This window comes from Sander lucioperca, chromosome 21, assembly GCF_008315115.2.
Source record: "Sander lucioperca isolate FBNREF2018 chromosome 21, SLUC_FBN_1.2, whole genome shotgun sequence".
Lineage (NCBI taxonomy): Eukaryota > Metazoa > Chordata > Actinopteri > Perciformes > Percidae > Sander > Sander lucioperca.
Window position 1 is genome coordinate 125001 of NC_050193.1, and position 26443 is coordinate 151443.

A 26443-nucleotide genomic window follows, 5' to 3' on the forward strand; every position below is an offset into this window, starting at 1 on the left:
TGGAGCTCTGCTGCGTTTCTGATGATTGTGTGTCATACCCAACCCGTTCTCATTCCGAACTCGTAAAATAAGGACGTTTGGACAGTGGCTGTCAGCGTCTGATGTGACGAAAAAGGCGTCTTTCAGTGTGTTTCTGTAACTCACCGGGGAGAGCAGCAGTTAGAGAGGACTTAGAGAGTAGTATGTAAGGAGGTTGGTTGGGGGGGTGGATGTGGGTCAAACACAGGACTTTCACCAGGAGAGAGGGGTTCACGTCCCGCTGGTCACGCTGGCTATAGTCGCTTTTTTCTTTCCTCCCACATGTCACAGAACCGTACGCCCACCCACGACCTTTTCCTAAACATAACTGCGTCAAAAGGGACGGCAATAGTCCCGACCAAGACGTTTACTTATAGCGCTAAAGGGACAACAATAGTCCCGACCAAGACGTTTACTTATAGCGCTAAAGGGACAACAATAGTCCCGACCAAGCACGTTTACTTATAGCGCTAAAGGAGACTTTTAGCGTCAATGAGAACGACAAAGGTACCTGACCAAGCGTCCATATTTTACGAGATGAGTGTGAGAACGTGTTGGTCATCTCATACGAGCCCGTTGACTTCTGCAACTCCGGCTCCGGCTGTGCTCATCCCCACTTTGACTCAGGTCTTCTACCTTTTATATCCCCTGAACACAACACGTTCTCACACTCATCTCGTAAAATCTGGATGCTTGGTCAGGTGCCTTTGTCATTCTTATTGACGCTAAAAGTCTCCTTTAGAGCTATAAGTAAACGTGCTTGGTCTAAAAGTTAAGGTGCTAGACTTTAACAAACTCTGATGGACTTCAAATTTGGTCTGTACCATCTCAACACCTTAACGATGAAAAGTTATTAAAAGAAAAACTTTCTGTCAAACGGTGTACTCGTAAGAATACAAGTTGTGCATGAAGGAATCTACAGACAGCAGCCAGAATGCAGCAACTTCAGGTACGGCAAAGGAAGGACAGTCACTGTTTACTTCATTAATGAGTTTACTGTGTTCATGGACTGAGGATGGGACGAGGATTCAGCAGAATCTCAACCAGGGGATTCAGGACTCGGTCAAACCCCAAAAATCTGGATTGGGTGCATCCCTAATCAACAGTGAAAATAATCGTTAGCTGCAGCCCTGGCCCAGTCAGATGGGTTTATTTGTGTTGTGTGTTGAGTGGTGTGTGTCTGCGTCCTGCGTGGAGCTGGATGTCAGTGTCACTTACTTCATCCTTGGCTCAAATCAGCATCAAAGCCACGGCAGGCGAGGCCGCTGCAGATGGCCGCCGTGTGCTCGGCCACCTCATTTGTCTGAGCTGCTCTGTCAAGTCAAGTCAATTTCTTTATAGAGCACATTTAAAACCAACCTAGGCTGAACAATGTGCTGTACAAAGTTATATTATGTTATAAAAACAAAGGAAGAGAATACAAATATAGACGCTATGAACATCATACATACAACACACTTCTATACAAATGTCCCTAAACTAAATCATACGCCAAAGAATAAAAATCTGTTTTAAGACGAGACTTAATTCAATTCAATTCAATTCAATTTTATTTATAGTATCAAATCATAACAAGAGTTATCTCGAGACACTTTACAGATAGAGTAGGTCTAGACCACACTCTATAATTTACAAATCCCCAACAATTCCAATAGTCCCCCCCAAGAGGAAGCATTAGCAGTGGTGAGGAAAAACTCCTTTTTATGAAGAAACCTCGGCAGACCCAGACTCTTGGTGGGCGGTGTCTGACGGTTGGGGTTATGACGGTACGGGATGTAGCGTGGCACAGCAGAGCATGGGTGGACGCGGTGGACGCAGCAGGACGTAGCCGGACATTGCAGGGACTTAAAGATCTCCACAGTAGAGGAGGAACTTGGCCTGACCAGCCAGCCCCACATCCAGATGTTGGGTCTGGGAACTCCCCATTGGCTGGGCTCAATCCGAGGGGCGGGATAAACGGTTGTCTTTCAAATTCCCTCTGCACGCAATAGGATAGCTCTCCAACCAATCACAGCAATGCTAGTTGATAGACAACCCGGTCTCACGCCAGTTCGTGAAATAGTCACGTTATTTTGATTTATTGATTTGTGTACAGGTCACGATTTTCTCGTTTATTTCATGTACAGGTCACGATTTTCTCGTTTATTTCGTGTACAGGTCACGATTTTCGAACGTGACAATTTTTTCATTACTTATGAGCTGTTCTGGGGGACGCAACAACGGGGAAATTAAACGCCACATGCCAGCCACAACAGCGGCACGGTTGAGGTTAGGAAGAGAATAACGGGGAAAGGAACTGCAACACGCAGGACGCCATTCCCGGTCTCACAAAAACATCAAAAGCTGCAGAAAAAGAATGTTGAAAAAAGTTACAAAAACATCAGTGGAAAAGCAACAAACAACAAACAAGTGTCAAAAAAGACGTCCAAAACGTTGTAAAAAAAGTTTAAATTTTTGCACATAAAACACAAAAAGTTGCATGGTTGACGGGAAGACAACACAACGGTTTAAGAATGACTTCAGGGCCGTTCTTTGTTCTTTTCTCAAAGAAAAGCTGAACTCCAAGTCTTCCAGAGTCGCGGCCAAAGCCGATTCCAAAGACCGCTGTTCACCAGCAGCAGCAGCCATAAGCCCCGCCCACCCACTCTATACATGATGTGATTGGCCTGACCAGAGTTTGGTTTTTCCAGCTCGCATTCAACGGAGAGTTGCTAGACGAGCCTGGCTGCAAATTACATTTGCTGCCACTAGGGTGGTCTAGATTTCTAGGCAATAGGAGGACCTAATATGAATGGGAAGTTTGTTCCAGAGTCTCGGGGCCACAACGGAGAAAGTCAAGTGCTTGTTAATTAGAAAGAAGGGCTCGCCCGTGCCTCCCAGCAGGGGGAGCACTGCCCTGTACAGCCGTCAGTGTTTAACCCCTCCCTTCTACTCAAAAAACACATCAGCCAAATATGAAATGTGCTGAGTACATTTCTGGCTCTCCCTGTTTCCACTCGCTCCCTCAGGGCACACTCAAACTTTCTCAAAGCACTCAGTGTTCATGCTTCGATGCTCGGATGCTCTCTCTCTGTTCTGCTACAAGAACAGTGATGTATTATCGAGAATAACGAGTGTCTGAAATCCTGCAGTGGGGCCAAATAAGAAAAACCATGCACACACTTATACAATACACTCTGAACAGACTTTGAACAGACTGACATCATCTCACATCTAATGTTAAAGACTGGAGATTTTGCAGGGTCACACATTGAACCACTACAACTAGAAGTCGACCTATTCTTGCCTTCCATCCGTCCTTCTTTCTACCATCTTTTTCCAAGTTTTTGTCTCCTTTCTTCATCATCATTTAAAAGTCCATTGGCATGAAAATGTCACTTTATGAGGTTTTTTAACATTAATATGAGTTCCCCCAGCCTGCCTATGGTCCCCCAGTGGCTAGAAATGGTGATAGGCCTCATAAGGGGAAAGGTTACCTCCCCTTTCTCTGCTTTGTCCGCCCAGAGATACAGTATTAGGAGACCACTAAGGTCTATATAAAAGAGACTTCAGATACAGTATTAGGGGACCACTAAGGTCTATATAAAAGAGACTTCAGATACAGTATTAGTCACAATAACTATGAAAAAAAGGTTAAAAAACGTTGAAAAAAGCAACACAATGTCAAAAAAGCAACAAAAACATAGAAAAAACAACTTAAAAAAAAAGCCTAGGGGGAATTGTTTTTGAAAAAAGTGTCAAAATTTCTTTAGCCGGGAGGACAACACAAGGGTTAACATGACACGATAGCGTCCAAAATCTTGTTTAGTCGTTTCCTATATACTTCACTATTTAATAAAGAAGATATAGGGAATAGTGAGTGAATGAGGGAACTGTTATGAACACAGTTCATGTTTACTCCCTCGCTCTGTGTCAGCTGTTCTCTGCTGTGACATGCCATCCAAACTGTAGCAAATGGAGCTTGGTCCAGTAAGTGAACTGATGTAAAGATAACGAGTGTGTACATGTGTGTGTAGAACAGATGGATTCAACGCTGATCTCATGAAGCTCATTACTCTGGATTTCCACTGGATGCGGAACGTCTGTGGACCGGCTCCGCTGCAGAACGGCTGCGTGCTCCGCCGTCCGTCAATACCCACCAGGTCTGGATTTGCTGCGGCCACGACTGACAGCTGTAGTTACGAGGACCCACGAGATCTCACGAATTCACGTAGAACAGAACTACAAAACCACCACCAGTTAGTTTCATCCAGAGGAGTAGAGGGGAAACTACTCTGAGCTGTGTTTTCAAGGTGTAGTGCAGGGAAATATGATCCGCCGTGAGCACGGTGGATTTTACTTTGAAAATTAACCAGATGTTTTATTTTGTTTCTGTGCTCGACTTCCTGTCCCCACTATCTGCCGTGTGCTGAATTGCTGCGGAGCTCTCCGGCGTCCGGCAACAATAGAGGCTCTGGTATCTGCTCCGGAGGGCTGGGACCGCCGGAGCTGGGACGGAGTCGGGACGCAGACGTTCTGCAGTCAGTGGAAATACACACACTGACTTTAATGGAAACCTAATGACTCCGTCGACATTCCAGAGCGGATCCGCAGCCGTTCTGCAGCCGTTCTGCAGCCGTTCTGCAACTGGTGGAAATTGGGGGTAAGGCATTGAATATTTTAAATTTAAAACAGCTGATTATGTAGGTGTGCGCCTGTGTTAACGTGTGCTTGTTGCCCCGTGTGAGCTGATGACCTCATCTGTTGACATTTCTGAATGCCTTCCTCCAGCTGATTAATAACAGCTTTCACACAAACACACCTACATGTGTCATTAGTCTGAGAACAAATGAGATTTTAACTGTGTCGGACGCGGGTCGGGCTCGGACAGAAAAATGCGTCCCAATCCACACTCTAGTCCGAACAGCTCTGGTTGGAGCATAGTTGCTCCACAGCGGATCAAGTCCAGACCGAACTTCCCGACCTCAAATTTTGTGGGCGGGGCTAAGTTCGGCTGGCATCCAGGCTAACCGGCAATTTCCACTGGATGCGTAACGGCTCCGGAACGTCGACGGAGTCATTAGGTTTCCATTAAAGTCAGTGTGTGTATTTATGTGTGTATTTCCAATGACTGCAGAACGTCTGCGTCCCTAAAAGTAAAATCCAGCGTCCTCACGGCGGATCAGTAGTTTCCCCTCTACTCCTCTGGATGGAAACTAACTGCTGGTGGTTTTGTGGTTCTATTCTACATGAATTCGTGAGATCTCGTGGGTCCTCGTGACTTCAGCTGTCAGTCATGGCCGCAGCAAATCCAGACCTGGTGGGTATTGACGGACGGCGGAGCACGCAGCCGATATACAGTGGAGCCATTCCGCAGCCGTTCCGCAACCGGTGGAAACAAGGACTTATCACGCTGATGTGACCGAGTCCGACCCAAACTCGAACATCATTTCTAAATATCTGTCCAAACCCAGCCCGGCCCGTTGGGTGCCATCGGGTCCCGACGGGCTCGGTTCGGGTATCCATCCTCTAGTTCGGACCAATCAAATTGTCAGGGCGGGCTTTATACGACGATGGACAGATGATCAACAGTAACGTAATCAACCACGTCACCAAAGAGCGCTTGGGTTGAATTAGTTTACAACAAAGATGGCTGCCATCGCGTCTGTTATAGAATATATCGACAGCACATGGATTTTAAAAGAGGAACAGAGAACCACGATCACGTATGTATACACATTGTCACCATAGACATATGTTTGCACGACACGGCAACTGCCGTCTCTGGCTTTGCTCTGTCGAAGCCTTCCTTTGACTTGCAGCTGTGACATCTGTCTCCGTTGCTCTGATTGGTTGTAGGTCTATCCGTTGCTCTGATGGGTTGTAGGTCTATCCAGTTGAGTGCAGAGGCATTTTCATTCCTGGTTCGGTTGAAACATGCCCCATAATCACAGCCCTATGGAGCAGTATCTGATTACAAAGTCCCCAGCTTTGTTTTCACTTAGAAAAGAACTTACAGAACTTTCAACAAACATTATTATTAACAAAGTTAATAAGAAAACGGTATATCACTGACAACACCAGTGAAACATTCATTCAGCTTTTCTCGTCCGCACCCACCCTCTCAGGTGTCTCAGTCACTGAGCTTGTAGACAATTTCAATTGTAAAATTACAAATGTTATTGATGCCATTGCTCCCATTAAGGTAAAAACTGTCTCTGATAAGAAAAGATCTCCATGGAGAAATGCCATACTGGTAAGAACAGAAAAAAGAGAGTGTCGAAAAGCAGAACGCAGGTGGTGAAAAACTAATCTCCAGGTCCACTACAACACCTATAAAGAGAGACTTCACACTTATAATTTGGAACTGAGGAATGCAAGGCGGTCCTTCTTCTCGGACATTATTGCCAAAAACAATAATAATTCACGTTCTTTGCTTGCTACTGTTGATAGGTTAACAAACCCTCCAGCACCAGGAGCATCTGAACTTTTATCCACCAAGGCCTGCAATGATTTTGCCACCTTCTTCAATGACAAAATTCAGAAAATTAAACAAACAGTCAGTGCTTCCATATCGAGTACAGGGTATGTGTTGTCACAGTTTCCAGGCAAAACAGATTCCAATATGACCCAATTTCATATGATTAACTATAAAAACCTGGAGGACATTATACAACATCTGAAAACCTCCTCCTGCTGCCTTGATATTCTACCAACGGGCCTTTTCAAAAATGTTGCAAATTGTTTGGCTCCAGATCTTCTACAGATTGTAAACACGTCTCTTCTCTCAGGTATCTTCCCACAGGCCCTGAAAACTGCAGTCATTAAGCCACTCTTAAAAAAGAACAATCTAGACACGTCACTAATGAGCAACTATAGGCCGATATCAAACCTTCCATTTTTAAGTAAAATCATTGAAAAAACGGTTTCTCAACAACTCAACCTTTTCTTGTCACTAAACAACAGTTTTGATGCCTTCCAGTCTGGTTTTCGACCACACCACAGCACTGAGACAGCTCTAGTTAAAGTCTTTAATGACATCCACTTAAACACAGATAGTGGCAAAATTTCAGTATTAGTATTACTACTGCCACTGCGGGGTGGCAGTAGCTTTGGGGTGGCAGTAGTTTAGGGGTGGCAGTAGCTCAGTCCGTAGGGAGTTGGTACAGAGTGTGGATTGGTAGCTGGAGAGATGCCAGTTCACCTCCTGGGCACTGCCAGGTGCTCTTGAGCAAGGCACCGTACCCCCCCAACCGCTCAGGGTGCAGGTCCAGCACTGGCAGCCCACTCACTCTGACATCTCTCCATTTGTGCATGAATAGGTACTGAGCATGTGTGTGTATTTCAGGCCTGTGTGTAGTGATTTCTAACAGAGTGTAAATTGTAATTTCCCCACTGGGGATCAATAAACAGTATAAATTATAAAAAAAAATTATAAATTAAAAATTATTATAAATTGATCTCAGTGCTGCATTTGATACGGTCGACCATGACATATTACTAGACCGATTGGAAAACTGGGTTGGCATTTCTGGCTCAGTACTAAAGTGGTTTGAGTCTTATTTAAAGAATAGGGACTACTTTGTTTCTATAGGGAATTATACATCTGAGCATACAAATATGACGTGTGGAGTTCCCCAAGGCTCCGTTCTGGGGCCTCTCCTGTTTAACATCTACATGCTTCCCCTGGCTCAAATTATGGAAAACAACAACATAAGTTACCATAGTTATACGGATGACACACAAATTTATATAACCTTATCGCCAGGGGACTATAGTCCAATACAACAACTGACTAAGTGCATTGAACAAATTAACGACTGGATGTGCCAGAACTTTCTTAAATTAAATGAAGAAAAAACTGAGGTGGTTGTTTTTGGAGCAAAAGAGGAACGATTAAAAGTCAGCACTCAGCTTCAAACGATAATGTTAACAACAACAGACAAAGCCAGAAATCTTGGTGTAGTCATGGACTCAGACCTGAATTTTAACAGCCACATTAAGACAATTACAAAATCAGCCTATTACCACCTTAAAAATATATCAAGGGTTAAAGGACTTATGTCTCAGCAAGACTTGGAAAAACTTGTCCATGCTTTTATCTTCAGTAGACTTGACTACTGTAACGGAGTCTTTACAGGTCTCCCTAAAAAATCACTCAGACAGCTGCAGCTGATTCAGAACGCTGCTGCTCGAGTCCTCACTAAGACCAAGAAAGTGGATCACATCACTCCAGTTCTCAAGTCTCTACACTGGCTTCCAGTGCCTCAAAGAATTGATTTCAAAATACTTTTGCTGGTTTATAAATCACTAAACGGTTTAGGGCCAAAATACATTTCTGATCTGCTAGTACACTATGAACCACCCAGACCTCTCAGGTGGTCTGGGTCAGGTCCACTACACTATGAACCACCCAGACCTCTCAGGTGGTCTGGGACAGGTCTGCTACACTATGACCACCCAGACCTCTCAGGTGGTCTGGGACAGGTCTACTACACTATAACCCCCCCAGACCTCTCAGGTAGTCTGGGACAGGTCTGCTACACTATGACCACCCAGACCTCTCAGGTGGTCTGGGACAGGTCTACTACACTATGACCCCCCCAGACCTCTCAGGTGGTCTGGGACAGGTCTGCTACACTATGACCACCCAGACCTCTCAGGTGGTCTGGGACAGGTCCACTATGAACCACCCAGACCTCTCAGGTGGACAGGTCTACTACACTATGAACCACCCAGACCTCTCAGGTGGTCTGGGACAGGTCCACTATGAACCACCCAGCCCTCTCAGGTGATCTGGGACAGGTCTACTACACTATGACCCCCCAGACCTCTCAGGTGGTCTGGGACAGGTCTGCTTGTTGTCCCCAGAGTCAGAACTAAACAGGGGGAAGCAGCGTTCAGTTTTTATGCTCCACATATCTGGAACAAACTCCCAGAAAACTGCAGGTCTGCTGCAACTCTCAGTTCTTTTAAATCAAGGCTGAAGACCTATCTATTTGATGTTGCCTTTCTTTAAATAACTGTTAATTTCTTATACTGAAGTTGTATTGTTGATACTGTATGACAATCTATATAAGAATATAGAGAGAAATTCCTATTTGAATTTAATTTAATGTTTAATTTCTTATACTGCACTGTAACTTTTATTCTCGTATTTCATCTGTTTTAAATTTTTTAATCTGTTTTCATGTAAAGCACTGTGAATTGCCCTGTTGCTGAAATGTGCTATACAAATAAAGCTGCCTTGCCTTCAAAGTCACCTCGGCTTTAATCATCTATCGTCCATTCGCTTTCTGTTGTGCTAAGACGCTATAGGCCTGTACTTTCTCTCCACGGGACGTTTCCCTCCTGTTGGAGGGAATCAAAAGAGCCGCTGCAGCCTACACATTGTGATCACGCACAGAATCACCCACATTCTTCAAAAGGACACATATACAGTAATCTCCCCAAATGTGCACACACTGATCCACCCACGCAGTAAGCAGTGGCCAGAGGGATGTGGCGTGCTGACACTTAACCAGCTCAGAGCAACAGCATGAGGCTGATAGACACACACACACACACACACACACGCAGCATCGTCTCTGTCCTCCCACACTGCAGATTGAGCTCTGTCTTACTCTTTCTGGCAGCACTGCTTCATTCTTGTTTATCCAACATGGGACGTTCAGTGCTGGAGGCACACACACACACACACACACACACACACACACACACACACACGCATACGCACACACACACACACACACACACACACACACACACACACACACACACACACACGCATACGCACACACACACACACACACACACACACACACACACACACGCAGACATATACTGTATGCACACACATACACACATACTGTATGCACACACACACACACACACATACTGTATGCACACACACACACACACACACACACACACACACACACACACACACACACACATACTGTATGCACACACACACACACACACACACATACTGTATGCACACACACACACACACATACTGTATGCACACACACACACACACACACACACACACTGTATGCACACACACAGGAATGTGATATGTGAAGACGTGTGTGTATTGTACCATTGTGCTGCCTGTGAGCTAAATCCACAGAGCCACGTACAGCAGCGTCGCTCCAGGTAGAGAGACAGATGAGAAGCTCTATTTAAGCTCCACAGTAGGGATGTAACCATACATCATACGCACGATTCAATTCATCAATTGATTTATTTAGCATATGTTTAAATAACAACAACAATGATGCATTTATGAGATATTTAGTATCAAAAGGACATGCAAAGGAACCCGTTCCCTTCACTTCTTCAACAAAATGTTCGTTTTGGTTCACCTTCTTGTGGGAGGTGATGAAAACTGTACCACCGTTGGCATGGACACTCGGCTTTAGTTTTTGGCTTCTGTTCATAACAATCACGTTTAAGCCACTGACTTAATTTTGTGCGGTTTTGTACAACCCCCAACAGCACATGTTGTCCCTGAGCTCCTTAACGACATCTCAACCACTTTACAATAATAGAAAACGATCCGAAAACACCTAAAATATACTTAGCCTCTTTGCTAATTAGCTGACTCACAACCGTTGGAATGCTACTTCCGCTGTCTCACCGGAAGTTTCACCCACATACTTTTTTACATTAGTGCCCCCCGGAAACAGGTGGATAACATGAAGAGAAAACATATAGTCTATGAAAAATGGGACAAAAGAAAGGAACAATCAAACAAGGAAAGAAAATAAAAAGTGAATAAAGGAAAAGTAATCATGAAAAAAACAAGATTAAATGATTTTAATCGTGCAGCTCTTTGAGACTTTCCAAATGTTATCAGACCGAATGGATCAGATTCTGATCGGGAAACGAGTCATTGGGTTGTGGAGCGTTTCAAGAATGTATTCACTGATTTACAGACGCCTCTTTCGCCACGTAAGTCTGAGGGGAAAGTCTTTTTGGGCCAGAGAGCATCACTAGCGCACTTCCTCAGGCCTGGTGCAGACAAATGAGAAAAAAATATTCATTTATTTGAATAAACTGTGCGAAACAACAGATGTGTCCTCTTACCGTAGATATCTAAACGAATGAATGAATGATTGAATTAATTAATTTACTGGTCGTAACCAAAGGGTAGGGTCAGAAGCTTCAGCTCATCAGGCCCTCCTCACATTTTTAAGAGTAACAAACAAATTGTCAAGAAAAGAAATAAAAATAAAAAAATAATATATATTTTAAAATAAATTATACAAAAAAACTAAAGAAAATATACACTTACCCAGATAACTTTCTACATAAATGCATAAATACAGTGTGTTTGCATATGCATGGATACACTTACCTACATACATACATATATACACACACACCTACTCTCTATAAGAGAGTGAAAAACTTGCTGTGAAGCAATTCGTTACACGGCGAGACCTGATATCACGCCATACTTCCTGATGCTGAGGCCGCCGGCTTGCCGGCCGAAAGTTGCGAGGGAGGTTTTTCAGCTCACAGGCGCTAGGAAATGTGTCAAACTCAAGGCCCGCAGGCCAAATCTGGCCCGTTGCAGATTTAGATCCGGCCTGTATATCAATTTGGGTTCACAATACATTTTGGCCCGCCAAACCAAAGACTCAGGAAAGTGTTTTTTACAGTTTTTCTCAATTGCTAAAACACTAAACCCTACTGTCTGAACCAAATGCTCAGTTGCCTGAACCCACTGATTGAATCAATCACTCTTTTGGCAAAACCATAAGCACTTTTCACCTGTTTAGACACAACTTGCCAACACATTTTCATTGTGATGCACCCGTGCTGCATAATGGTGAGCACAGGTGACAAAAGTCAAATACAATTAAAGCACAGGTTTCACCACTTGAACACAACTACTCAAAATTGATCCCACTTGTGGCTAATGATGTGAGGGAACATATAAGCCGGTTCAGAGAGCACTGGTTTGTGAGGCCCTACAATGGATAGAAATCTGAGAGGAAGAGTTCGTGGTCGAGGTGGTCAGCGAAGACAAAGAACAGTAATATCTGATGAAATCAGAGCTACTGTGATTGACCATGTTCTTGTCCATGGTATGAGCATGAGGGAGGCTGGACAAAGGGTACAACCAATCAGTAGATTCACTGTGTCCACTATAATCTGAAGATTTAGAGAAGAGAACAGGTAATTACCTTTTTTTGACATTATAGTACAGTATGTAAATGTTGACAGCAATTACTGTATGACATACTATATACTGTACCACAGTATACTGTAAGTAAATATATGTTTCAGTACATCACTGTACCAATGTATTGTAGTATTGCAATGGAGGGTTGATCTAACTGTTTGTAGGCCTAGTATTCATGTATATTTTTTTGTAACTCCATGTTCTCTTTTTGTAGAATTGAAAGACTGCCACATGGGGGTGGGAGGACAGGTATGTTCTCCCCACACCAAGAGACCCTAATTGTTGATATGGTCCGTGAGAACAATGCCATTACACCAGGGTAAATCTCCTGCAAGCCATGGGACTTGCCTGTGGTGACATAGGTGTGGAGGCATGCCAAGCCTGGATACGGCATGCCAGGGGTTTTTTCCCCCCCGTTGCCTGGCCAGACAAAATGTGGCCTGTGATGTGGATGAAGTCCTGTGGCCTGACCCAGTACGGAGACATGATGCTGTGGCTGAGTAATGCACTTATTTGTATATTTTTGTACTTTATTTTTACATGGGCTTACTGTACACAAGTGGTAAACGCATAAGATTTCTGTTTGTTTTTACAAGTGCTACGTGTAAATGCACAAGATTTCTGTTTTGTGCTAAATGCACAGTTTTTTTTTTTTTTTGTTTTGCAACATGCATTTAGCCTACAGTGAACAATAAACATTTATTTCTCCAGCTTCATGTCCTGAGCATTGTGTTTTCTATTTTTCTACGTAGTGTTTAGTGACTGTTCAGTAGTGTTTTTAATTTTGATTGACTCGGCATGATTTGACAACATAGTTCAGTTTTGAGCACAGATTGAACTGTTTTGAGGTGAAAGTTTGGTTTTGCAAGAAGAGTCTGAGGTTTCGTGAATGTAGCTTGAAAATTAGGTTGTGTTCAGTTTAGAGAAAAGGAGAGCAGCTTTCAAGAAATGTGTCTTAGCAATCGAGAAACTGCAATTACCTGATGTTAAAAAATAAAAAAATGTATCATTGTTTAGCTTGATTTGCTAAATGCTACGATGACTTTTGTAGGCCTTCATGTCAACAAAGTGCACAAATGTTGGAAAAAGCAACAAATTTACAAAAAGGTGACAAATGTCCCTTGGAGTAATTCTCTTTTTCCAGTGTTGCCCTCTGGGAAAATGAGTTTGACACCCCTGCGCTAGGGGGAAGCGAGACGACAACCATTCAACCCGGAAAAAGTCATATAACCAATCTAATGACTCTGAAGCTGTTCAGTTAAAGTAAATTAAGCTAAAAAAACCTGTCTTCTGTTTGAGGCTGCCCTTCCTCCCTCTACCCTTCACATTTCCCCTGAGAGAGAGAGGACTCTGTTCCCCATGTTCCCAGAGTCAGATAAACTGCAATGAGTTCACATTGCATGAAAAAGGATTACCTTTCACTGAAGGTCAATATGTGGCGCTAATTGCAGTTTAAAGGGTATTAGAGGAGCATATATAACAAGAATGTGTTGGCACATTAAACTGCACATACACATTGGTGATGATCATGTTCTAACACATACCATACATTTATCAATTACCCACTTTAAAGTTATTTCAGTGTGGTATGATAATTAAATGGTAGAGGCTTGATGCTTGTTCCATATAGATAATCTAAAAGTACATATTAAAACTGTACTGTATTGGGTTGAGCTTTCTACAGAAACCAATCTAGCTTTCCTTTGCTTAGTAGGAAGAGAGTTGTAGAGGCAGTATTTCTATCAGTGTTAGACTATGGTGATGTAATCTATAGGCATGCAGCTACAGTGGCACTCATAAGTTTATGAACCCATGCTAAAGTAGACTAAAAAGAGGATTAAAAAATCATCTTTTGGAAATTGATCTTAATGCCTTAATCAAAAAAAAATTAGGAAAGTAGCCAATGCCAATCTCTAGGTATGGTGAAGGGTATGTGATGATGTGGGGTATGGTGAAGGGTATGTGATGATGTGGGGGTATGGTGAAGGGTATGTGATGATGTGGGGGTATGGTGAAGGGTATGTGATGATGTGGGGTATGGTGAAGGGTATGTGATGATGTGGGGGTATGGTGAAGGGTATGTGATGATGTGGGGTATGGTGAAGGGTATGTGATGATGTGGGGGTATGGTGAAGGGTATGTGATGATGTGGGGTATGGTGAAGGGTATGTGATGATGTGGGGGTATGGTGAAGGGTATGTGATGATGTGGGGTATGGTGAAGGGTATGTGATGATGTGGGGGTATGGTGAAGGGTATGTGATGATGTGGGGTATGGTGAAGGGTATGTGATGATGGGGGGGTATGGTGAAGGGTATGTGATGATGGGGGGGTATGGTGGAGGGTATGTGATGATGGGGGGGTATGGTGAAGGGTATGTGATGATGGGGGGGTATGGTGAAGGGTATGTGATGATGTGGGGGTATGGTGAAGGGTATGTGATGATGTGGGGTATGGTGAAGGGTATGTGATGATGGGGGGGTATGGTGAAGGGTATGTGATGATGGGGGGGTATGGTGGAGGGTATGTGATGATGGGGGGGTATGGTGAAGGGTATGTGATGATGGGGGGGTATGGTGAAGGGTATGTGATGATGTGGGGTATGGTGAAGGGTATGTGATGATGTGGGGTATGGTGAAGGGTATGTGATGATGGGGGGGTATGGTGGAGGGTATGTGATGATGGGGGGGTATGGTGAAGGGTATGTGATGATGGGGGGGTATGGTGAAGGGTATGTGATGATGTGGGGCTATTTTAATTCCAAAGGCCAAGGGAACTTTATTAGGATGCATAGTATCCTGGATCCATGAAATCACTGGCCTTTAAAGGGGTGATATAATGATTGTATAGGGTATTTCACGCTGTTCCTTAAGGTCTCCTAATAGGGTTTGTAACATTGGTTGGGCTGAAAATGTCCCATGCTATTCTTTTGGCCCTTATGCATCCCTGTGGAATGTCTCTATTTGGAACGACAGCTTTTCTTCCAAATATGGTATGCTCATGAATATTTAGATGAGCTGCACGCTGATTGGTTGAGGAACCACATACACATACATCGGAGACAAGACAGCAGATCTCATATTTCAGACACTGCAATGTTATACATTGTTTGTCTGCTATTTTGTTATTAAATTCACTTCTGAGACTTTTTTACGCGAGAAATCAACTCCAGACAGTGACGAGAAAGTGGCAGCCTGCTGGGCTCCATACCCAGGGGAAAGTCACCGTTTCTGGGTTACTGGACTACCGAGGCTCGGGGCTCCGGCAAAACTATAGTATATTCACAGTTTGAATTTCGTCATGGCATGTATATCACAGCTACCCCAAGGTCTTACAAAGCTTAGCTAACACTTATGACCAATTTCAATTTAATGCATTTTTGTGAATTTTAGATGTCTCGTTAGGAGGAGGCAAGCTAGCTCTCATTGATAGAGCTCCATCCAGCTCACTCGTGGACAAGAGGCGTTTATTTCCCCGATCGTTTGTCTAAATAACTCAACACATATCCATTATAAGATTAACTGGAACCTGTGGTAAGATATTGCGGGCGTAACAAGCTCGCTGACCGCGCAATCACTCACACACACCAGCCATTTAGCAGGAAGAGGGGAGCTGCAGGCCCTGGAGCTCTGTCAGGGCAGCGGCATTTGGTAGTCCACTAACCCAGGAACGGTGACTTTGCGCGGGTATGGAGCACCGCGGGCTGCCAGCCATGATGGAGCTCCATCTACCTCACAGCAGGCCGGGGTCTGTGAAGGAAGGCAGGCCGGGCGGCGAGGCAGCAACCCAGGCAGCACCGGCCGCTGAACTCCGACACACAGTCGGACCAAATTTGCTATTAGCCATCAATTTTGGTAAAACGGCCCATATTTGATCTCTACATAGTTGATTTCTCGCATAGAAAAGTCTTAGAAGTGAATTTAGTGGTAAAATAGCAGATGAACAATGTATACAATTTCTGAGATCTGCGCGACCTATTTAGAAGACTAAGCTGACCTCAGATCAGTGGTGTATGTAAATGTTGGGGCGTGACAAAGAGAGAGACTAGAGCCAAATAAGGAGGAGCTGAGATTCGCTCGTTTTCAGAGGCAGTTTCAAATTGTGAGATTTGCAGAGGAAAGAGGTGTCAATGGGACTGTGAGGTTCTATGTATGTCCTAGTTACCGTCCAAACTGTCGTTATTCAACTATGACAAGGTTAACTCGGTTTTGCATTCTATCACCCCTTTAAAAATAAAGTCTGCCTGCCTCTATGGGAATTTAACATAGGGCTGTATTGACTTATGCCCCCTGTATTTTAAGGAAGAACATTTATTTATTCACAAAGAAAATTGGTGTCCTTAAAGATTGGATTTTTCCTATTTTTTAATTAAGGCATTAAGATCAATTTCCAAAAGATGAATTTTTTATTCCTCTTTTTAGTCAAATTTAGCATGTGTTCATAAACGTATGAGTGCCGCTGTAGATCAACATTGAAACAATTAGACTCTGTTTATCACTCCGCCCTTAGATTTATCAATTCAATTAATTTCAATTTATAGTATTAATTGATAACAAGAGTTATCTCAAGACACTTTACAGATAGAGTAGATCTAGACCACACTCTATAATTTACAAAGACCTAACAATTCCAGTAATTCCCCCAAGAGCAAGCATTCAGTGCTTCACCGGTGATAGTTATAATACACACTAGAGCCCTGCGTGGGACAGTTTTCTTCATCCCGCTCCCGGCGAATTTCTGACCATTACTGCCCACACCCGCAACATGTGTGTTACACTCCCGCCCGCTCCTGCAATGTGTACGTCCACTCCCGCCCGCACCCACAAAACTCTGAGAATTTATGCCCGCACAATAATAGAGATGCATTGATGTTATGTCTTCTCCCGTCCCGCATGAGAAAACACGTCATTTTATAGGTTAATAGGGAGAAGATGAAGGTAAAGAAGGCAGGTGCTTGCTGCTGTTAGACGGGGAGGAAGGAGCCGAAGGAGAGGGAGAGAGGGGGAGGAAGGAGCCGAGGATGAGGGAGAGAGGGGGAGGAAGGAGCAGAAGGAGAGGGAGAGAGGGGGAGGAAGGAGCCGAGGATGAGGGAGAGAGGGGGAGGAAGGAGCAGAAGGAGAGGGAGAGAGGGGGAGGAAGGAGCCGAGGATGAGGGAGAGAGGGGGAGGAAGGAGCAGAAGGAGAGGGAGAGAGGGGGAGGAAGGAGCCGAGGATGAGGGTGGACGGAGCCTTGGCTCGGAGCTCCCCCGTCCTGGGAGGCTCAGACACGCTGGTGTCTGCTCATAGATGGCCTATACAGTATATACTCAGTCAGTATATATGTCTATGGTTTCTGCTGGTGTGGGGGGGTTCCAGGCTACATCCCGACTTTTTTAGCCGCCCGCTCCCGCCTGCAGCAAAGTTAAAACCGCCCGCTCCCGCGAGATTTGCGTTGGGTCCCGCGGAACCCGGCGGGACCCAATCCCAATGCAGCCCTCTAGTCTAGACCACACTCTATAATTTACAAAGACCTAACAATTCCAGTAATTCCCCCAAGAGCAATCATTTAGTGCTTCACCGGTGATAGTTATAATACACACCACTGTTTTCTCTATAGTAAGGTTGGCTGGTCCTCTCTTTCCTTGAGGCACAAGGAAAGAGAGGCACTGGCACGTTTGTTTTTAAAGCCATTAGTGGTAAACTTCCTCTCTATATCTCCTCCCTATTACATTGGAATCGTGGTTTCTATCAAACCAGATCCCACAATTGGCTCACTCTTAGGGTCCCTTGCGCGTGCTCAGGTCTTGGTAAAACAGCCTTTTCCTTCAATGCCCCTAGCACACATGTGTCAAACTGGAGGCCCGCGGGCCAAATCCGGCCCGTTGCAGATTTAGATCCGGCCCGTATATCAATTTGGGGTCACAATACATTTTGGCCTGCCTAGTTGTGCACCAAACCAAAAACACAGGAAAGTTGTTTTTTTTAAAAACTGCAATTACCTGACATTCAAAGCAAAATATGGCAGATTTGCCGACTGAGACTCCAAAATTCCCCCAGAAGCATATATATATATATATATATATATATATATATATATATATGCTTCTGGGGGAGAGAGAGCGAGAGAGAGAGAGAGTTTTCATATTCAGGCTGTGAAAACAGATTGTTGTTAAAAAAATGTAATCATTGTTTTGGTTGATTTGCTAAATTCTACAATGGCTAAGGAACTCTTTTGATGACTTTTGTAGGGCTTCATGTCAACAAAAATGCGACAAAAACATATACAAAAATTTCGGAAAAAGCAACAAATTTACAAAAAGGTGATGAATGTCTGAGAAAGCCCCAAAAAAGTCAGAACAAAAACAACAAAAATGAGGAAAAAAGCTACCAAAATGTTAGAAAAAGTGACATGCAGTACCAAAAGCACGTCAATAATCTCGACATGTGTGGGCCGTGGTGTGATGATGTGTAAGGATGAGCAGACACCCCTGCCTACAGCACATGCAACAAACTCTGAGGTGAGAGGTACTCCCCTCTGCTACTGGTTTTAAATATTTGGTGTTTAATCTTTAAATTGCAACTGTTTTTAGTTTTGCTTATGTTTATTTGTCATTGCAACAGTTTTTTGAGTATGACTCTTGATGTAAACTTGTCGTCATTGAAAATGAGGGAAACCTTAATGCCCTTTGAGTATAAATAAAGGTTAAAAAAAAAAGTATGGGCATTAAGGCGGGTATGAGTACTGTAATATCCATTTTTATAGATGAAATAAGCTTGACTTGACACTTATCTGATGCCCATTTGGCTGCGGCATCGCCAGTGATTTCGATTAGATTCTGATTCACAAGGTCCTGATGAGTTGATGCCATTTCTGATTTGATATCAATTAGGTTAGGGCAATTTCAGTTACAATACCAGTTTGTTAGTATTATATAAAGTATTATAATGCCTACCACAGATACCAGTTCAGTAAAGATATACTCAAAATATGATATGCACTCAAAATATGTATTTTCTTCCTTATTTGGGTTGTTATAAATATGACCCTTTATCTATCTAGCGTCAGCTGGCAATAAAATAAAAAAGAGGGCAAACTATTTTGGGCAATAGCAAAGATATTTCTGGATTCTGGTGATGCACTTTCTTTAAATATCCCTCTGTGTCGGTGTGCCTCAGATCACTTCATACTTCCACTCCATTTATATTTCCACTTCACTTAATCTGCCTTGTTTCCTGCGTTAAGATGTAAAACAAAGTACCATTGAGCGTGTTATTACAGCCTTAACTCCATCATGAAGCAAAGTGCTCAGGCACACAGACTCTTAACCTCGAGAAACCTGGGATCCATTTAAGAAAATCATCTCACTCGCTGGCCCTGAGCTCATTAAAACATACAAATAGCTGGCAACCGGCCTGACCCATTTTTTGGATCCATACTTGGTTTAAACACAGATCTAGAGAGACGATAGGTGTTGCAGAGGGGTTATCCAGCTAAAGTTTAATTAGGTTAATTAAATGTAGGAAGGGAGAACAAACCATCATAATCCAATCATTTTCCAAATTGAAATGATCTCCATGGCCATTATATATTCTCACAAAAACACTGATCATGTATTATAATGAGATATTTTTGTCTTTAGTGTGTGGGTAAGTAATATGTAGTGATTTGAACGAATGATATTTTGCCCAATAGGAATGCCATTCCTTAGCAGATGAATACGGAGTCCCTCAGGGGTAGGGTTGACCGAAATCCGGTTCCACTATGGAACCGGTTCCTACACAAACGGTGTAGGAACCGACTGAAATATTTCCCCTCTGTCGCTAATGGTATATTTACTTATTTCATAGGCATATTTATTAATTTAATGACGAAAAAAGCATTCCACAGTTTTAGGTTTTTGCCGTGGTATTGTTTTAGTATCAGAATCGAGATATTTAGGCAGATATCACAATGAAAGTCATAATTTTGGTATTGTGACTACACTACAACTCCTTGCAGCTCAGCCTGGACAAAACCAAGTTCAGTTTGACAAAACCATACCAGCAAGTTTAACCAAATTAGTGCTGAAAGTCTGCAACACAAAATATGTTCTCATTTAGCCTCTTTCTCTCCCTGAAAAGTACCACACGTCAGAAATCTGGGTGTTATCCTTGATCCTGACCTTAATTCCCAGAGCCACGTCACTAACATAACAATACCTGCCACAGTCCAGTACTAAATCATTTTTATGACTGAGAGTGGGCTCTGATCGCACATTCAACATCTGAATGAGTGGACGATGTTTCCATAAATGTTGATTTATGAGCCGCACGCAGACCATATCTGCACTGCAGGCTTCCCCTCATAACTGGGTCGCCTGATGAGAGAGTAATGGATCTGCGGGATAGAGAGCCTCATAAATTATGCAGAGTGAGAGAGCGGTGAAAGACAAAGAAAGAGGTAAATGTATGACTGTGACAAGCAGCTGGAGAAGAGACAGAGAAAGAGGGGGAAGAGAGATAAAGTGTCTGACTGAACTATAGTCTTTGTTCGTCTGTAATGAGTCTAAAATCGATGGCTTTGTTATCTGCGAATAAGCCAAACAACAGAATCAGGGCAGAGGTTTCGTGTCCCAGCGGTGCTATCCATCATGTTGCAAAGCTGATTCACGGGTCGGAAACTTGACAGCTCATTGTGTGCTGCTGCAGGCCCCTGCAATACTTATATTAGGTATTTTTGTCAGCATGTCAGCCTGCGTCTTCTTGAGCCATTTTAAGCCACACGATGGACACACAGCCTGAGAGGTTTTGGTTGGGACAGAACAGAAATAGGTGGAGGCAGAGGGCATTTCAGGTTGAATGCAAAACCGAGCAAGCTGTCGTCAGTGTAATGTAATTGTTTGAGAAACTGTCGGCTTCTTCAACACAGAAAATAACACATCAGAGCGAGGCAGGGCTGAGAAGAGAGGTGATAATTGAGTTGATGCCTGAGAGTCACCATCGTAGACACAAACTCACTTAACCCCCCCCCCCCCTCCCCGCTCAAATTTAATTACATTGGTTTCTAAAGCTGGCTGTGCAACACATATTTAGAGTAAATGAACTACACTGAACTGAACACATGACCAACAAAGTAAGCAAGATCACATACTTCTCAAATGCTTTAAACTGAATTTATATACTGACATAATTGCAATCAGTCACACATCCTGCTAGCATGGCTCTACAGATGGCAATGACCATGTTTACATGCACATAATATTCTGGTATTTGTCCTTATACCGTGAAAGACTATTCTGTCTAAGGTTAAGGCTGAGGCTAAGTTTACATGCAGCTGTGCAAAACAGGATTTTTTTTCAAGGTTTTCCACCAGTGGAGGACTTGTTTGACCGTGCAAACACAGCCTCCCCCTTTCAGTCCTTCAACCACCGTCTTGAAAAGTCGCATATCCAGAACCCGGTCTTAATCGAAATATGCCAAATTCTGAAAAAAGGCCTTATTTGGAATATCCAAAAGGAATATGCTGTTTGAATGAGCTGTATCATGTACACTAATAGTGGAATATTAGTGTGCATGTCAATATACTCAGTGTCTGTCTGTTTGTAGGTCCACCACTTTGATCCTGACTGAAATATCTCAACAACAATAGGAAATGGATTGCTGTGACTGTGGAGGTGGGCGTGGCTTGCATTCAGCTGCGGGGGGGGGAGGTGTGGGGATTGCTCATGAGAGCAGCGCCAGGTGAGATAATTGATGCAGCTGATGCTTGTTGGTCTAATTAGACAATCCCTTTATATGCAGTAGGCTGCTGGGCCTCAGATGACTGCCACACACATCAGAGATACGGACACTGAACTTTGAGATAGTTTGTTCTGTGTTCAAAGCTTTCAGTGATGGAGAGAATAGACGCACGGTTAAAAAGTTTGTGAATTTATGTTGAAAGTGTGTGGGCAGTCGTGAATAAATAGCCTACTAGGGATACACCGATTGCAAATTCCTCAGCCGATACTGATGTGTAGAATTATTAGGCTCGTTGGAGATGAACTGCGCCTCACCTGTAAAGTGGACGAGAGCAGGCGGGAGCAGCCGGGGGCGGGGACAAAAATCCGCTGTCAAGTCGGACAGTTTCCAGCCGATACCAGCAGCCTTCAGGATGAACAGGAAGTCACAGAAACACTGTGGTCGATTCCGATTTAATAAAATGTTATCAGACCATATATCAGCTCCTACAGTCTCCAGTTGTTTTAATTCTGACAGAGTAGCTGTTACAATGCTCTACATGTGATCTGTTGCTGATTGATGATCTGTAATCTGAACAGATTTAGTCTCTCTGACTTCTACACATAACTCGGCCACACAACGTGTTCTGTACAGAATAAGCCTTTAAATCAGACAAATAGCAGTTAAAATCCCTCAATCAAAATCAATAAAAAGTTTATATAAAACTTATTTTAGATTTTATATTATATACATTATAAATTTATTATTTATATTTCGGTTTAGGCACCGTTTAGGCACCGTTTAGGCACCGGCACCGTTTTAAAAGTAACGTTTTAGCATCGGTATCGGAAAAAACCCAAACCATACCCAACCCTAATCAACATATGTCCTCGTTTTAAAAAGATTATCTGTTGTAATTTAAATGTTATTGTTCATTTGTTGAATTTTATGTTGTGCACTTTAAAAACAAGGGCCTCCCCTAAATAAAGGCTAATCCTGTACCAGAAATCTCCACTAAAGTGAGATAAAACGCTGATGAAAGCTAACCTATCTACTGCTACCACCTCCTTATCACCCTGTTACTCACTGTACTTGACATTTTGGTCCCCATTATGCACTTGAGTGTGCTTGGCCAGCTATAACTAATCGTCCTTCCACACTAAAGAGCTGTGGGCAGCTCAAGCGTGATGGTTCAGATCCTGCTACCCGTTCAGAGCATTTCACCCCTCCACCCCTCCTCCCGGAGTGTCACCAACACTTTGAACTGCCGGTGCAAAGTCCCGATACGACTGCAGCATTCTCAAAGATTATCTCCAGATTGAGTGTGGAGAAGTCTTCCCTTCATCTCTCTCCTGCTCCCACCCATCCTCTCTTCTTCCTCCGCCCACCACCGCTGCATGTCCTACCTAATGAGGTGCTCGGCTTCAGCATGTGGGTGTCTTATTACTGTGAGTCTCGGCCGCATCGCCCGCCAATTTAGATGTGCGTAACACTGTCAAAGCCTCATTATATCCCCCTGATAATACTCAGTCTCTGATGCTGGCCCACAGCTCCAACATGCAGACACATATAATCACATACAGCCAAATGCATCGGCACATATCTTTCTCAGGTCAACTCAAGTCACAAATTTGCCTCAATGGGCTTTACAATCTGTACGCATTCGACTACATCTGTCCTCAGAGACAACTGACCCTAACCCAAAACATCCCAGTTAAGAGAGTAAATGCTGTGAACATATTTTTGTAAATCTACAATCATTCACTGAAAGAACCGAGCAGGCCTGCCTTGTTGCACCATCCACATGTTCTTCAAAAGGTGACATTTTCAGCGTGTAGCTCGCTAGCTCGAAGGTTGTTTTTGTTTCCCGAAGCGAACAAAGTTTGTGAACGGCAACACACAGAGAGCAGAAGGTGTCCGGCAATAATCCTGAAATGTACTTCCGTTGATCCAGGCTACTTAAAATGTAAATACTCAAGTAGAAGTACATAAAAATTGTACTTTAGCACAGTACTAAAGTAAGTTTACTTTCCCCCGCTGCAAGATTGTCGCTGTGTGTGTCTGTCTGCTGTTTAATGCCAGTCACTGTTGATGACAGTGTGTTTTTAAAAGTTAGTTTCCTCTGAAAACGTGGCTGTGAGAGCGGTGAGACTGCTCGTGTGAGTAACGTTACATCCCGGTACCAAACACGCAGACATCGTAGCTTTAGAGAGACGTCCCTTAGGCGTTCAGACTGCAGGCGAAAGGGGCCCAAATCAGATTTTTTTGGGGTCAAGTGACCAGGTCAGACTTCAGAAGAAGTGTGAACACTCATATCTTGATCAGATCAGATTTTTTTCAAACCATATTTAGACTACTTCCATATGTGGTCCTGAATCAATTTTTTTCAATGCAGCCGTAGTGTGAACAACCAAGGCGGATTTGATGCAACTTTTACGTCAATCTACATCGACATTTGTCACAATGATGCGCTGGCGGAGTTAGCCCAAGACACAGACAGTAAAATTAAAAACTCTCTCTGCATCCACACAGACCTCTGTAGTGAATTTGCAGCCATAACTCCGCAAAAGGCCAAAATAGCCAATTTGTCTCTCTTTCTCTTCATTCTCCTCCTCCTCAGCACCTGCTCATTAATGTTACAGCTGCCATTACACAAACATGTTGTAAATAAAAGTGAAAATCCTGACTTCCTCCATAACCTCCCTAACTTTAGTGCAACTGATGTCATTGGTATTGGTCTTTTGAGGATGTGAGTCAGTTCGAAACTGCAAACAGTTCACACTGGAATCTGATATAGGCCTCATTTTAAAAGGTAACGTGAACAGCCAAACAAAAAATCGGATCTGAGCAAAAAATCTGACTTAAGAATTAAGATTTGCGGTGTGAACGTAGCCTTAGTGACTTTGAAGTGTGTAGTCTTTCTAATGATGCATTTTCACAGTCTTATAATTCAACCTGTGACTTTCCTGATTTGCAAAATTATCTTTTAAATTGTTTGACATGTGTATATTTCAGTGTTGTCACCAAGTTAGGTCGAGTCCCAAATCAAGTCCCTTCTTTTTTTTTCAAATGAAATTACATTTTTAAATCCTGAAGAGATTACAGACGCAGCCATTGTGGTGGTCTGGTCCAACTAATGAGGCTTCTTCACAGGTCTTTGTTGTTACGTGTTACCATAGCAAGGAATTTGACAGCCAATCGCGCCCCAATACAGGGGAGCTTTTTGAAGCGTCCAATCACAATTTGCACTGCGCCCAGGTGCACCCGGAGGAAACCCATGTAAGCATGGGGAAGAACATGCAAACTCCTCACAGAAAGGCCCGGAACGACCTGGGTTCGAACCCAGAACCTTCTTGCTGTGAAGCAGAAGTGCTAACCACTGAGCCACCGTGCTGCCTACATGATGATAACACAGAAACGTGACATCATTTTATATTTCAGAGCTAACATTCAAACTTATGAATACACAAGTCATCCAAGTCATAATGCCTCAAATGAAGTCTCAAGTCATTAACTTACAAGTCCAAGTCAAGTCTCCAATTCATTTATTTTTTTGTCAAGTCGCAAGTCATCAAAACAGTGACTCCAGTCGACTCGAGTCCAAGTCACCAAGTCTCAAGTCCACATCTCTGGTAAGTCATGGCTTAATTCAAACAGGATCAAAAAGTTATTTGTCTACTTCTTCCGAAATAAGGTCCCATGGTGTTCACACAGACACTTTTAATGTTGGCTGGTGTGTTTCAGACAGCAGTAGGTACCAGTCTAGGAAGGGCTGTGTCCTCAGTCTTATTTAAAGTGCTCATATTATGCTTTTTGGCTGTTTCCCTTTCCTTCATTGTGATACGTTATAGGTTTACAAAGTGAAAAAGCCCAAAGTCCCCCCCAAATGGACTTACCATCTCCAACAGAAAACACTGTTCACTAACTGCTCCAAACAGCTCTATTGTAGTCCAGCCTTTACTTCAGAGACAAACGTGGTCACTTTGGAACACACGTTATAATGCTCCCCTAGCTGCTAGCATGGCACGCCCTCATACTCTGCTTCTGACTGGCTAGTAGTCCTTACCTAGGTACTGTCAGGGCCCTCATACTCTGCTTCTGACTGGCTAGTAGTCCTTACCTAGGTACTGTCAGGGCACGCCCTCATACTCTGCTTCTGACTGGCTAGTAGTCCTTACCTAGCTACTGAGCATGTGCGACTGCCAACAAAGATGTTCCAGCAGTGAGATGTCTCACTCTGTAGCTAAAACAGAGACCTGAACACAGGGTGAAAAGAGGAGCTGCAGCAATGTGCAGTACAACAAAAATATGGTGTTTTTTGAACATTAAACTATGTAAACCCATTTCCTTACAACCTCTAAATACAATTATGAACCTGAAAATGAGCATCATATGAGCACTTTGTTTGTTTTGTTTTTTTCATGCAGGTTTGCTACCTGTCATTCACATTACTTTGCACCGAAATGAGCCTTGAGTCGCCTTCATTTCCATCCCATTATGAGAAGATTGCTGCTTTGCCTCCATGTTCTCTGCTCCGGGACCCCATCTGGTTTGTTCACAATGACATGCA

At 43.3% G+C, this 26443-nt stretch overlaps 1 protein-coding gene across 1 annotated transcript in view; it reads right to left on the reverse strand.

Moving 5' to 3' along the window:
• The window catches only part of LOC116046785 (paralemmin-2-like), a 37010-nt gene extending 24328 nt beyond the window's left edge, over positions 1-12682 (reverse strand). Inside the window, exon 1 of the mRNA XM_035997025.1 lies at positions 12545-12682. Coding sequence (XP_035852918.1) covers positions 12545-12682 — 138 coding nt within the window. The remainder of the gene's footprint in view (positions 1-12544) is intronic.
• Between the last annotated feature and the right edge of the window lie 13761 nt (positions 12683-26443).